This window comes from Lineus longissimus, chromosome 17 (genome assembly GCF_910592395.1).
Source record: "Lineus longissimus chromosome 17, tnLinLong1.2, whole genome shotgun sequence".
Classification (NCBI taxonomy): Eukaryota; Metazoa; Nemertea; class Pilidiophora; order Heteronemertea; family Lineidae; genus Lineus; species Lineus longissimus.
Genome location: NC_088324.1, coordinates 8118175 through 8133304, shown reverse-complemented (window position 1 = coordinate 8133304; position 15130 = coordinate 8118175). Strand labels below are relative to the sequence as shown.

Sequence of the window (15130 nt, the reverse complement as noted above, 5' to 3'; positions counted from 1 at the left end):
ACCAATCTAAGACCAGTTCCTTGATTACACCAACATTTAAACAAGGCAAATTGCATCATGACGTCATGACTATCGGACAACTTGGTGTCGCCAATTCAATGCCTTGTCTATCCAAACTGAACATGTGAAATGGCATCGAATGACCATTGTGCTTATAAAATCTGGCTTGAACTGGTCTTACAGGGGTGAAACTAGAGCATCTACCCTGCCAACACGGAAGCAATTCTTATAAAAAATTCATACACAGCATTTCTTGATTTATATCAATTTCATTATATTTACATGAATAAACAAAATGGTTATATGATACAACAATATTGATATATACAAAATTGGTCTTGTTATGACACTCAACACGATCAAAAATCTGACGGGACTTTTCATTATCTCGGAGGTTTCATAGGCAATAGGAAGGTAGGCCAAGCTCCATAATCGGACCTCAGAATACACCACAAACTGATCTATCAGATTTACACCTTGGTCCTCGAGTTCAACTCCTACCAAAAGTCACAAGAGAAGCACTCTGGAGTATCACGGAGCTGCGCTCGGCCTGCTAAGGACAGAGCGGCAAACAGCCCCGGATTCGATGATTCTTTTGCGCTATATCGCCATTTACGTCACAACGTTGACTTCAATTAAAAAGATGGGACATAACGCACAATCTTTTCACGACGTGGCGATACAATATCACGCAACGTTACATCAGTAGTACTGATACGTATATAATTTGCATTGAATAGTGCAACCAATATTCCTCTGATGACTATGTATGTCAGCATCGCTGTTGGCAAAGAACAAAATTTCTCGATTTTGTACCGGTTATGTAAGCGCACGAGTAAGTATACCATGGTTAGTGCTTGGTTATCTTGGTTACTTATCAATGCGCTGGTGTAACCGTATACAAGATATGGAAATTTTTTGCCAAAATCTGGCGTCGATTTAAATTCCTCGAAGGACGTGTTCATGAAGGCTATTGTACGATACAAGATAACTTGGGACTACAAGCTACCTTGTTCGCGAGTGTCTCTATCAGGGCAAGTTAAAGATCCCTCCTACATGTCAAAGGTGGACAGTAGCCTATAGTGGACTCCACCTTGAAAAATCCAATAGTGTTCAACGCCTGAATAGTGTTGGAAGTATTGAGAAGGGAAAACATCTATTCAGTTGTATACACATGTATTGTAGCCTCCATGAATACAAATTCAACTTTTCTGTGACTGAATCCGGCCCAACTGTATCTGGCCTACTGAATATTCAGTGCCTTCACTTGAGAAAACTTCAGAAGAGTAAATTTCATTGATTTCCTCACCCGAACCACACTGGTGATCGTAACTTCAAAGTTTGTCCAACAAAGCTTTCAAATTAGTCCAAAACACGGTCATAATTCGGGATGTTTTTCTTCCAAATATGTGATTTAGGTAAGAAAAACACTTTCTGAAATTTTCTTGATACACCTGAATATTTTTCAAAGAAAAACAAGCGAAAGAAAAAATGTATTAACAAACACAAGATCTTTTCATATTATATGTAAATAAATATATTTCAGTGTCAAAAGAAAATCACAAGAATATGTCAAGAGCTGATGTTGGTTTGAAGTGTGACACACCAGGATGTTCAGGAGAGGAATTCAAGATTTTACGACATTAATATCGGCAGATAAGCGTACAAAGCTATATAGTTGAGCGTTACCACTGCACTTCAATTCTTGTGAACAGTAGGAATGCCAACAAAATTGAATAGGCTACAATAGATATTTTTTTGGTTTACCCTGTAGAGAAAAGAATCATTGAAGTTCATTTTTTGGCAAATCGATATCATTTGCGTAATCCCCTAAAATAAAATGAGGAGGAAAATTTGGCGCTTTACAGAATAGCTCGGTGCACTTTTCCACTGCGTTAATGCTAGGGAAAGACTATGGGAGACTTCACAAACTTATTGGAACATGCCATCCAACAACTTTGCCATGACTGCATGATACCAGAGAGACCTATGAATATACATGTAGTTTTCTCTGCAATTTTACAGAAGGCATTCTCCACGTGAGGGTTCAACCGGGCTAGTTCGTTTGCTGAAAAAAAAGTATCGGCAAAATGTCAGTAGGTGACTGTCTGACAGTCAGTTCCCTCTGCAAAAAACTTGCTCGAAAACTCTTATGGACAAGCTTTCCAAAATATTCATGCATAACCATATTCAAAAATATTTGCCTCATTAAGTTAGTGAAGTAAGTAGGTCAACCGAAATTTAAATATTTCCAAATGTTGAAAATATCTGTGTTGCCATACTATTGACATTGTAGTTTTGTACTCTTGCGGTAAATTTATCCAATTTTAGCATAAACCATCAAAAGCAGATTTAAAAACTTTCAAGTATATATTAATATTTTCCCACAATGACACCACAGCTAATTATGCCAAATTTTACCCTAAAGTTCGTTCCAGACACGGTTGCCTGAATCGCCAATCAAGTGATTTTGCAGTTGTCTGCATCCTAGGCCATGGCGTGTCCACAGACAAATGCACAGTTTTAGGATTGTTTGTACCTTTTTCTGGTTGCATTGGCCCAAGCAACTCATCTATCAAGTCCCTCAGACAACCCCACCAAACAACACAAAGGCAATTTCAGGCAAACTCCACATGGACCAAACCTTCAATTCTGGCAAGGCTAAAAATAGCACAAAATATAGATAAGGACACTGAACAGTAACCATAGTAACAATAATCGACCCCTACTTGTTTCGTCTCAGATTTGCTAATCTACAGGGTGGCACAGTATAAAGTACTTCTGGATTTTTCATGACAATTGGGACACTTTATTGAGCCACCCTGTGCATCCCTACACGCAAAGTCATACAATATACAGTTGCAAACGCCTCAATTTCACTTCAGATATTTCAGGAAAAATATACTCCCCTATACATTCCTGAAGCCAAAATAATAAACCAGTGTGCTTTGTTGAGAGAGTGATTCTAGAAATTGAAAGAAGCGTAAAGATTCTACTTTCAAACACAAAAGTGATCTAAGAATTTGTTGAAAAAATTGATGGACACTGTCACACAGAAGTCCATATTTCACTTGACACTCATAAGGAGAAGTTCCAAGTTGTTTGTAATGTAGTCAAAACACAATCTTCACCCTCGAATATTATTAAAACATACAAGTTCCTATACAGTACACTCTCACCGCTATTTCTGCGAACTACCCATGAAATCTATCAGCTCCATTTCGACTTCAATGTTAAGGACACAGTCACATTTTTTCCTATTTTTGCAGCTTTACAGCTGGGTGCCGTCAAATCTATCAATAAATTTACACTTCTCTGGAAGCGAATACACAAAACGGTTCACATGATTAAATTAGAGTAGTATAATACAGAATTTCACCGACAACCTTGTACCCAGGACCAAAAGAAACGTCCTGCAGTCAAGGTTACACCATCAGTGTCACCGAGACCAATTTGAACTGTTCACTTTAAAATCAGCATATCTGACACTACTGCTCCTCATAGCAGGACCGTGTTTGCGTTCCCAAACAATGCCGACCTTTTCAGTATGAAATCGACATGGGGACCGGTAACCCAACATCTTCAATGAATTTGTACAGTGGCGATACCTGATCTACTGCACCCCAAAGTCTCTCATCAGCAGTCATTGCGAGTCGGCACCCATTTGTCTCTAAAAGTGCGGGGAAAACAATTTGGACCGCACTCACAACAACTGCATCTGGAACCAAACTGGGGTCAACGGCTCAGAGGAAGGGAAAATTCCAGACGTTATTTCATGCAGGATTTTTGATATGCCAAATCCAATACTGGAGGCACACTGCAATATTGAATGAAAAGACAAAGTAAGCTAGCAGCATATGAAAATGAAACCGAACCAGATCGATTTCCTGAAGCAAATCAACTGTCCCAAGTCCTGTTACCAAAATTTACAAAAGGACTAGTTCCTTTTAGCTTTACACCCTCACTTTTCTTTATGGACTTGTCTAATGCTTTACCTGGAAGAGTCCATACAGGGAAATGGGGGTGAAAAGGTTTAGACGAACTCAACACACAGGGCAAGAAATTAGCCAAAGTGCAATCATCGGGCTGCCAGAAAAGGCTCTCACAAGATTTGAAAGGAATTTAAACCTACAAGGAAGGGGTTTGTCATGAAAGACAACCAAAGTTCCATAGTTGCTGGGGGTGGGGGGGGGGGGGGGGGGGGGGGGCAAAAAACTATACAAGGCTAATTTCAAGCACTGTTTTAAAATTGGCTACTTAGTTTATACAGCGAATTGTAAGAGTGTTAAATATTCACAAGACCACTAGAAAATATCTCAGGCAAATGTACAGAAAGAGTGAAATTCACTTTTGCAGAGCGAATTGTTTTGAAACTCAACAAGACATAGCTGTAACTTGTTCGCTGTTACACATCCACCTAAAGCAAAAACAAAATTGCATTACTTGTACTGGATTTCAAGAACCAGGTGCATTACTTACAACCACATAGTACACCCCTTACATGTTTTGATCAGATGATGAGGATTTTCGTGAATGATCGACAAGTTTCGATCTGATTGACAAACAGAGGGATAATTCCACAACATGAATATTGAGGCACCTCCGGTCCCAGATAAAACTTCAATTGCTGAGCAGTTTCGGCCCAATGGAAAGAAACACGAGATTGAAAATGTTGGGGGCAAACTAGGCAGAGTGCATAAGACCTCACTGTCTATAGTTATAGTATTCGCAGAAAATTATCAATTCGAGGAAATTAGGAATCACTTATTTGAAACAAACAAGTAATGGCACACAAATACATGCCAAACATTTGGCTTACATATATAGCGTCAGTCGGAAAGATTTGAACATTTAGCACATTGGCTCCTTACCCCATCACAGCAAAAACTGGACCAAATTACATCAAAGTCAACCCTTGTTAAATATCACTACATGCATTCCGAAGACTGATCGCGCTCAACTTTCCAATGAGCGCCGAACACGCTGCAACTTTTGTTGCAGGACACATGCAATTTTTGTTGCAGCTATCCGCAACAAATGTTGCAGCATTTTCGGGCAGCTTCAGTTTGTGCCCCACTACATTGGTTCCACCTAGTGCAGCACAACTCTGGCCTCCACCCGCCCGAATCTCTTTCAATATGCTTGCAATGCACTCTTAGTCATAATGTTCCCCCCGAATGACAGGGCTAGAAATGAATAAATCTGAGGGCACCCGTTCCAAGACCGTTTGTGAGAAATGTAGCCTTGCTCGATGGAATATGAAGGAAAGTATTCGAGGCCACAAAGCTGATTGAGGTGTCACCACGGCCCAGGGCTCTGTGCCTTGGTGGAGTTCTAGCCCCGAAATGAGTGCAGTGCAAATCTAAAATAAGTGATAATGACTTGATTCAGTGGAGCAAAAGACAAATCATTTTCCGATATAGTCCAGAAATATTTAGATCGGTGCCCAACTGCCATGCCCCAATCACGTTCCACCCATCAAGCTCCACAAAATGTGGCACATTTAAAATCTGGCCCCTCCGGTTTGTCCACTTTAAGATAAGGTTACTGATATCAAGTAAACATTAATAACTGCTTCATACAGAGGGGTTGCAGACCCCAGTCAAGATGAACTTGCCAACGTCGTCATCTTGAAAGTCAAAGATGCTCTCTCAATATGCAAACCAACCCAGGTACGGCCACAATGGTCCCGATTGCACAGGGTGGCATCTCATGTCAAGACTTGCTCCCTACAGTTTACTCGGCATCACAAAACAGCACTGACAATGCTGCCTGCAGCTTACACCTGCACACGCCATGTCCGAGGGAAAGGAGGAAAACATCTCCGTCAATTGCGATATCAAAATCCTCACGATCCCTGGCGCACTCTACGCACTGATAAATAATCACAAACGGTGATCACTGTTGAGCAACACGTTAAAACCTGGTGCGACTAGACGTCACCAGGAGGCGTCGGTGCAACCCCTCTATAGATAACGATAATTGTCGTTTATAGTTGTCCTAGAGCCAGCTAGCATGAACAGCCTTCCTTGTTTGCGGGTTCATGGATGTTGGGCTGGTTGCTTGGTCCCGACGGCCGATGTTGGACACCCGATTCGGCAGCATTCAGGTCCAGGCTGGAAAGAGACAAACAAATATGAGCAGAAGAAATCACAAGATGCAGTCCATATAAAATTTTCTCTCTTCTGGTCAGGGCCGGATTTAGCCAAAAAACACGTTTTTCATACAGATTTGGCCCCCTATGAGGCAAAAATTGTAACCTACCCTACACCAGAGAGCCTAATGCCCGCCTGTTAACTTTGACCCTGCTAGTTGCCCAAAATAACAACAGTTTAGATACGAAAGTTACACTAGTATTGTGGTTGCCCTGTGCACAAGTACAGATCCCTTAGTTTTTATTCAAAAGCCTATTGCAGGGTAATATCCATCAATTAGAATCATGGCTGGGGATCTGAGTGCACAAGTCTAACACTACACTGGCAACTGGGCCGAGAACCTAAAAACAGTTTGCTGCATGCCTAGATCCTACATCGTGTGAGAAGGACTGTTTTCTCTTAGATGAGAATAACAACACTAGAAAGTCTAGATTGTTGGCAAACGGCCGAGAAGCGAAAGCTAACTCCTTACAAATGAAACCTATCATCTTCCCAAGTCTCTTGGCCTAATCAGGGTGAATATTTCCTAATTTTCCTATCGAGCTCACAGGTGTCTTCTACCAGTACATGTGTTTGAATATCACCAAGGGTGACACCTTGTAAAGAGTTCTGTCAAGCTCTCACAAATCACAAGTTAGAAAAGTTCTGTGATGCACAAAAAGAAGTTTGAGCAGAGGAACATGCGAATTATCTTTTAATGACATGGATAACAAGGGCTGGATGGGCAATTGAACTGCACGGCACAAAATTTAGGAAGAGAAGTTTAGTTTATATCATGAACATGATGATGAATGAATAAACAAAAATATTAAACATTCAGAGCAATCTGAAAGAGAAGGGGGTCAGTACTATTGTTGACAAATCTTCGAACTCAAAGCAAGAAAAGAAATCACTGAGGCATCGAATGCAAAGCCTTTATCAAAACATTTATTCTGGGGTTTTTTCTTCAAATCTTTTCGATTTTAGTTGCTATGTGATTTCGCTGAATGAAACCATGCAGTCAATATTCAAATACAACTACACACATGCCAGCGACCAGCATAAAAACAAAGAAAATCCTTTGTTTACTTTTCTGAATCCCAAGGTACCAACTTCCAGAAATCTTTGGAAGGTTGTCTGAAAAACGTTCATTTAGAAACATCGAAGAAGCACAGCGAGGTCCTTGATTTAGAGAGTACAGACGAGTTCAGTGCAAGCTATAATACACCCAACTTGTTGAAAGACACAAGCCGCGTTGTTGAAACGTATACACATTTGCTAGCAGTTATCTTCTCAAGTTACAAAACAGTGTCCTTTAAACTAGTTCCTTCTTATGGCCCAACCATTGTAAATACTTACCCTCCAAATATTTCTGGTAGTCTGAACCAGAATAACTTCATGATATTACAGATCCACCCCTTTTAACCGCAAAATATGTGAAGAATGTACAATGGCTTCAGAGGCCAGTCAAACATAATATGTTTAAATATTGCAATAATCTGTTAAGATATTGCAGTAAACTGTTAAGATATTGCAGTAATCTGTCAAGATATTGTAGTAATCTGTCAAGATATTGCAGTAATCTGTCAAGATATTGCAGTAATCTGTCAAGATATTGCAGTAATCTGTCAAGATATTGCAGTAATCTGTCAAGATATTGCAGTAATCTGTCAAGATATTGCAGTAATCTGTTAAGATACTGCAATAATCTGTTTATATATTGCAATGATCTGTTTACATCTTGCAATTGTCTGTTTAGCGATTGCATACCTTCCGTCCTGTATATTTTGATAAATCTTCTTTGCTGTATCTAGGAATGCGTCTTCTACATTTTCACCACTGAAATGTCAACAAAATATTTACTGAAAAACCACTGCGGAAAAAAACTTAAGGATCCTCATCATGAAGACAGAAGGGAAGAGAGGGAGCAAATTTAAGTCCTTTTGAATACTCTGCAACAAAATGAATCAATTCTTGCTGAAGTACGTGAAAACCAACCAGCATGGTCACTTTCAGCCTACAGGCTGTCTTGAAGGTTGAAGTCTGCATGCAGACTCTGGCGTTTCTGCCAACCGTAAAACCACAGTACACCTACATTGCAAATGCCTAGTTATCTACATACAATGTGTCTATCCACACTACCATATGCAGGCTTCCCACTGCTGGATAACCGGTAACTAATAACTACCAGAAAATACAGCCACTGAGCAAGCTAAAAACTTATGAAACATCGCACTGCAGACATTCAGACTGGTTTTTTCCAACAGCCACATTTCTCAAAACTTTGTGCCACTCGTTATAGTGCCCTTAAACGAACTTACGTTTTTGCACTACATTCCAAAAACATTAATCCTGAAAAGAGACAGACAAATTCATTCAATAGTGATAAATGAAACGGATGGAAACTCTTTGTGAAAATGTACTCTGGCCGAGTACCTGAAATGGCCAGCTTTCTAATTCTAGCCTAAACTACCATTCAAACCTCACTGGTAACTGTGCGAAACAATATTTTTATAACTTTTGAAGGATCCTATGACAAAATGTCCCCACATCAGGCTAGACAGAGAAAAAGACATGTCACCAAAACAGTACATGTGCTTAAAACTAAGGAAGGTATCCATGGAAGGCCTGCATGGAGTTGTGCTCAATGTAAAGTTCTCATCTTGTGAATTTGACTTGGAGCATTTACAAATCATCAGTACGATGATACTCATGAGAGGTTAATGTACTTTATCGGAAGAAGAAGAAATTTCACGACTCATTGATTGGCAGCACCTGGCAGCGATAAACAAACTATTGGCATGACCTCAATTCTTACAACTACTAGGCCGAGACCAATTGTACTTTGGTTTTGGGGTATATCTTACTAGACAAGCATGTCAAGTGTGTACATAAATGTCAAAACTTATAAAACCTTGGCCCACATATATATATATACATATATATGTTGTAAGTTGCAATGTACTGCCTTAACCCTTTCAGTGTTGGTGCCGAGACACAATGAATGAACAAGATTTTACCATAGCAAAGGACAATATTGCACATCAAAAACGTCTGAACCCCTTCTTATCAATCACCCGAATGTAATCAGAAAACGAACACGGAGATGAAGTTTGTGTATCAAATGTTGACTGTCAAGATATATGTATTCATTGGTAGTGCTTCTGCTTGGCAGCAAGGGCGCTGCACCCTGCCCATTAGACGGTTTACAAATGCTTTAAGTAAGAGAAGGATACCTTTAGAGGCACAACTGGACGGTAAGACAATTCGAAGCGAACTCTACCCAACCATTCCCCTCTCAAACACTTTGGTCAAGACGTGATGCGACTGCTGCGGTCCGCTGATAATACCGTTGTGAATGACGATCTGTCAAGCTTGCGTATCTTCCTCTCAAACACTTTACGCTGAGTAAGGTTAGCAGGATTCTTACCATTTTCTTCAGCAAACTGTTTAGCTTCCTCATACGTTACGTCTCTCTGCGCCTCCAAATCAGACTTATTGCCAATCAAAAATATTACCTGCAACAAAAACATCAACAAAATTATGTAACGACAAGACTGATGCGACGGGAGGCTCACAGAAAATAGTTTTACGCAGCAATGCTTCCCCAACTTCTTAGCAGAAGGAGCACAACTTGAAACCGTGCCAGTGTGGGGTCGGTACCTGAACTCTAGCCCACACTGACATAGTACAGCATTGCCCAAACTTCTAACAAGAAGGAGCATAACTTGACACCGAGCTAAAGAGATCACCGGATGAACTTGCCAGGACTGTCAACTTTGACTGGCGACACAAAAGTGCGTTAAAGATTGACACTCTTCTTAAAAGGTCAAACAAGAAGAGCAGGTAGGACGACTCATTTGTGGATTCAGCACAAATTCTTGAACTCACCGTATTTGGATTAGTTAAATTCCTAGCATCTGTTAACCAACTACTTAGGTGATTATATGTACTTCTCCTGGAAGAAGAATCACAAGAGACCATTTTAGAAGTGAATTGCAATGCAATAACCCAATGACACAACAAGACACAGCAAAATCTTGTCTCCGATGTACATCAAAACAATCATGTACACAAACACAACATTCTTGAATCGAATCCTAAATTACACAATAGCTCACAATAGCTAGACAATTTTTAAGTGAAGTGCCATGCAATAAACCCAGTAAAACAAGAGAGCAAAGAAAATCTCATCTCTGAAGTATATAACATGCATGCTAATACTAATAGGACACCCTTGGGACTGAATTGAATCCTAAATTACACAACAGCTCACAATAGCTAAACAATTTTTAAGTGAAGTGCCATGCAATAAACCCAGTAAAATGAGGGAGCAAAGAAAATCTCATCTCTGAAGTATATAACATGCACGCTAATACTAATACTTAAGGGGTCAAATTGAAACAACCAATTTGGGACTAAAACTAGTGTCCTTAATGGAGAGGGTGTCCCTAATCGAGGTGTCCGCTAAGGGAGGTTCCACTGTACCTCGTTATATCATAAACCATGAGGGCACCGGCGGCACCTCTGTAGTAACTTCTTGTCACTGCCCGGAACCGCTCTTGGCCTGCTGTGTCCCAGATTTGTAGTTTTATCTTCTGACCAGAGACCTCTATTATCCTAGTACCAAACTCGACTCCGATGGTGTGTGGACAATCGGCCATAACTGAAAGATTAAAGTATACTAGCATTGTACCCGTGGCGCAGGCAGGTTCAAATGGGCTATACCTTGAATAGATTGAATTGCAATAAACATCTAATGCAATATCAAAGGAGCCATATCGAAGAGACAAATTAAACCAACCATTTGTCCACAGACTCGGACCTAGCTGTGGGTGCTGTATGCGTGCATATAAAAGTATATCAGTTGGTCCGATAGAGATGATGAGGCAATGCCTCGTTCCTTCGTCAGCAATATGCGCCTTTTTATACGGAGAAGGAGTACCCATGCAGATAGGCCTTCACATGTCGGCCTCCAAATGGCTCGAACCAATTGCACTATCACTACTATAACTTTAAAATGCGTGTTCCTCCTACATGTAGCACATGTAGCCAGGTCTCGGGCAAGGCACTTACTCGAGAGGCAAGCTAGAAGTTCAGCACCGTGAGCAGCTCCCTGATAAGGCCATTTCAGGTTCAGCGCGCCTCTTCAGATCAAGTATTGAGAGCTGTGGTGAGCTCATAAACATACCATGGTAACCTTCATTATCACGAGTTAGCTCTGGCTAACACAGCACCCATAAACAATAGACCACCAATTTGACCCCAGCTCCTTACTGCGGGAAAACCCAAGTCCAGCAACCGAAAATACCAAAAATACATTTTTGTTTACATTTGAACTGCACACATACGTTTGTTTACAATTTCTTTCCCCGCGAAATCTCGAAGATCAGGTGACCTAGGCCTACAATCGTGGATTGAAAAATAACATTAACCTTGGTTCAGCAGGTCAACACGTGTACAGGCTGTTCCAATCACCCCCCTACAGCCAGCCGTTCAACAGGTAGTGTTAGTCACCCTGTGGGGTGGGAGTGCAGGTGATTCATTAATCCCCTGCATAACTAAACAGCAATGGCTTGGCTTCCGTGAGTTGTAAGGAGAATTGACCGTGTCCGATTAAAAATCCCTCATTACTGCTCCGCTGAAGTAAATTTCCGAAAATAAACATGACGTTGCATCAGGATAACATATCACCTGCAAACGTGCAAAATTTCCAGACGAAACACGACCCCCAAATGGCACTTTAGCGAGCCGCCTTATAGTATTATGATATAGATCTATAGCTTTCATACAAACTTGCATTTAGCAAGTCAAATGATTCATAACATTGATGCAAAAAATTGAAGTAACAGGTTTTTGGTTGTACTGGTGGTACTCACATTTCTTTTCTGTAAACTGGTGTAATAGACACGACTTCCCAACACCCATGTCACCTATGATGATATATTTGAATATGTAGGAATAATTGTATGGCCCGGCAGCCATGATTGCACTTGTTTTTGGTACGGTCGACGAGCTGGAAAGAAAAGACACAAACTTTGGTTAAAACAAACTAACAGCATTAAGTGACTGCCTTGGCGCCCATCTTTCATGCATCTTATGAGTATATGCCAGCACAACATTACACAAATTGCCCCCTAAAGTAGATTTTGCTTGGTTCTTGAAATCCGTAAGCTTGAAACCTGCAATAGGCAGGTACATGAACAATACCTTTCCTATTTTAACTAATGTCCTTAACAATTGTACATTGACATGTACCAGGCGTTAGTTTAAAATTCAGGTCAACTTACTGCTTCACCATTACATCACAAGACTTACTTTCATTTTGTGCATTAAAAAAACACCTTGGATGGATGGAATACACCAGATCCAATGCCAACATTCATGTTGAACAAACCTAAACAAAGTAACATTACTACTTGCTCTACATGTAGACCACAATTTCCACACCTATATTGATTTCGGTAGTCAATGCATTACCCACAGAAATTCAATCATCTTTCCTAAACTGGATACTGCATGGCATAGAACAGATAGATGTGAGGTTAGCTCACCCCCAATGATGAACTGATAAGTGATATGAAATATCAAATTACATGACTGCTTCGTCTTCTGTTTCTGTATTTATATGAAATCACCAGAATCATCGAGATCAACTAGCCCTCTGTTCGCCACAAGGCCATTTGTCTGGGCGACCCACTCAACAATGGAAGCAGCCACCTGATCTGCTCAAAGAGTTTTTTTGGGCTGCCCTACCTTAAATTGCTGGTTGCCCCAACTTGTGCTGTGCTACACTGGCTAAAATTCGTGAACAGCAAGGGTACCAACCATCCTACCTTTAGAAAACCTTGGAGAACCATTTACAAACTTAGGGTAGGCCTACACAACATCATTTTGTCAAGATTGTATGTATGATATCTGTAGCGTTGCGCGATATTATATCGCCACTTCGGCGTTATATTGCCTTTTACGTCCTGGCGTTAAATTCCCATTAAAAAGTGGCGATATAACGCACCATCTCCCCATGACGTGGCGATACAATACCGTGCGATGTGAGGTTGTGTGGGGACTTGTAAATATACCGGAAGGCATGACCACGAGACCTCCCTCCAAAAAACAACAAGACTTTTCTTGCTTACTACCCTATTGTAAAACACTCAGAAAAATGATTTGATAACGTAAACAAAAACATGCCCAAGGGCTCTTGCCCTAAACTACTAAACTGTATCCCTGAACACATACGCAATACTCGGCGATGACGTATTGCAAAATGGAACTGAAGCCATACATAATGTACACAAAATGTACACGGAGCATAGAATGGGAGGTTTTCACTTCCGTATTCGCTATATATCGGGGCGGTTTTTGCAAGAAATACATCGTGTATTGCAACCAAACCCCGCAGAACTCACGAATAATATATATTCTATCGGATCCAGTTGTCAGATTTTGCATATTTAATAGTGACAGAGAGTAAACAGTCAATGTTTACGCCTACCTAAATATTTACAGTTTTTAATCAGCTGAATCCAAGATGGCGTATCCTTACAAACGGGGCTTACCAAATGATTTTCATGGAGGACCATGTTTCGAGCCGAACTCAGCGCGGGGAAATTTGAATTCTCTTAGACACTCGCCCACCCTGAACCCGATACACTGCATGCTTTAATTACATTGAACCAGCTTATATGGGTGAGGAATTTGTAAGCACTTCTGCCAATAAATTTGAAGGTAAAAATCATGATAGACAGGGATTACCTCATTAATTGCTGAATCAGCTACACAAAATTGCTGAATAATTACTGACACTGACTAATTATGGTCGTAACCATGCAAGCCTCAAGCTGGATGACAAGATGACTTAAAGTAGACGTTTTGGGCTTGATTGTAAATGATCAACTAACAGAATTTCGGTCGATTTTGTAATAGGAACGCGATCTTTTTCTTAGATATTCCCTCACAGGCAGTATATTAACACGGCCCCGTATTGTGTCAAATTCTGACATGTGTCATGAAAACACTAATAAAACCATTTAGAATCATTTGAACTTTTTCAAATTCACTTATGACATTGACAAGATATAGGACTACACTTCTGCAAGGTTTGATGAAACTCCCAGCATTGATTTTTTTTGTGTTTTGTGTTTTTTTCAAGTAGTACTTAAAGAGCTGTCAGGTAGATATTGGGTACAACCAGTCCCGTGAGATCAGATATACCAGCTGGCACTATTAAGTGGCAGATGTTGGTTGTTCCATTGTCCGTCATTGTGAGATGATTACCATGGTATAACCAAATCAGTTGTCTTGCATCACCCATGTAGAACACAAGTGTAATGTTGTCGTGTACAGCTGAAGGAACCTTTGAAGGTTGTGTCAATTTCGTCCCAACCTGACCAGATAACCAGCTGGAAGAGGTTGGTTGTCATGATACGTAGCAATATACAATATTGGTTCTAGTTCTTCGATTTGCCGCTAGAGTTCCGTCGTCGCGTTGTCGGAGTCTCATGGACTTCATGAAAGAACTACGCCATCGCCATCTTCAGGGCAAGGAAGGAACTGAAAAGACCGTGAAAAGACCGTTCGGTCTTTTCAGTTTCTCTCTTGCCCTGAAGATGGCGATGGCGTAGTTCTTTAGTGAAGCCCATGAGACTCCGATAATCAGCTCGAAGAGGAGGAATTTGGGCCACGCAGATCTACGTGGTTCGGCGTTGAAGGTGTCAAACACTCCTGTCTCCTGGGTAAAACTTGGTGAGAAAAATGAGTAATCCTTAATACAATCATGCCAGTCTTTCTCGACGGTTTAGGAAGCATCAGTGCTATAGCAACGCCAACAGCTAATAAAACGTCTTTGACGACTGCAGCCTCGACACACAAGCAGCGGAGATGGTCATCAGATACTTGGAGAAGGACTTTGTGACGATGTGATTCGAAAGCAAACAAGGAGTGACAACGAATGTGAGGGCTTCTTACCAAAATTACACTGTAGACAGAACCAT

General features: G+C 40.7%; 1 protein-coding gene across 2 annotated transcripts; it reads right to left on the bottom strand.

Moving 5' to 3' along the window:
• Nucleotides 1–1513: 1513 nt before the first annotated feature.
• On the bottom strand, nucleotides 1514–13675 carry LOC135501860 (ras-related protein Rab-14). Of its 2 annotated transcripts, none has more exons than XM_064794241.1 (8): nucleotides 13633–13675; nucleotides 12014–12150; nucleotides 10623–10800; nucleotides 10026–10092; nucleotides 9565–9652; nucleotides 8456–8486; nucleotides 7905–7973; nucleotides 1514–6116 (listed from the first exon to the last, which is right to left on the bottom strand). In XM_064794241.1, exons 2-8 carry the CDS (start codon nucleotides 12117–12119, stop codon nucleotides 6011–6013), a joined length of 645 nt encoding a protein of 214 aa, XP_064650311.1. In that variant the 5' UTR covers nucleotides 12120–12150; nucleotides 13633–13675; the 3' UTR covers nucleotides 1514–6010. The 2 variants fall into 2 exon arrangements, with proteins under 2 accessions (XP_064650311.1, XP_064650312.1); XM_064794242.1 differs by having other exon boundaries at nucleotides 13645–13665.
• Between the last annotated feature and the right edge of the window lie 1455 nt (nucleotides 13676–15130).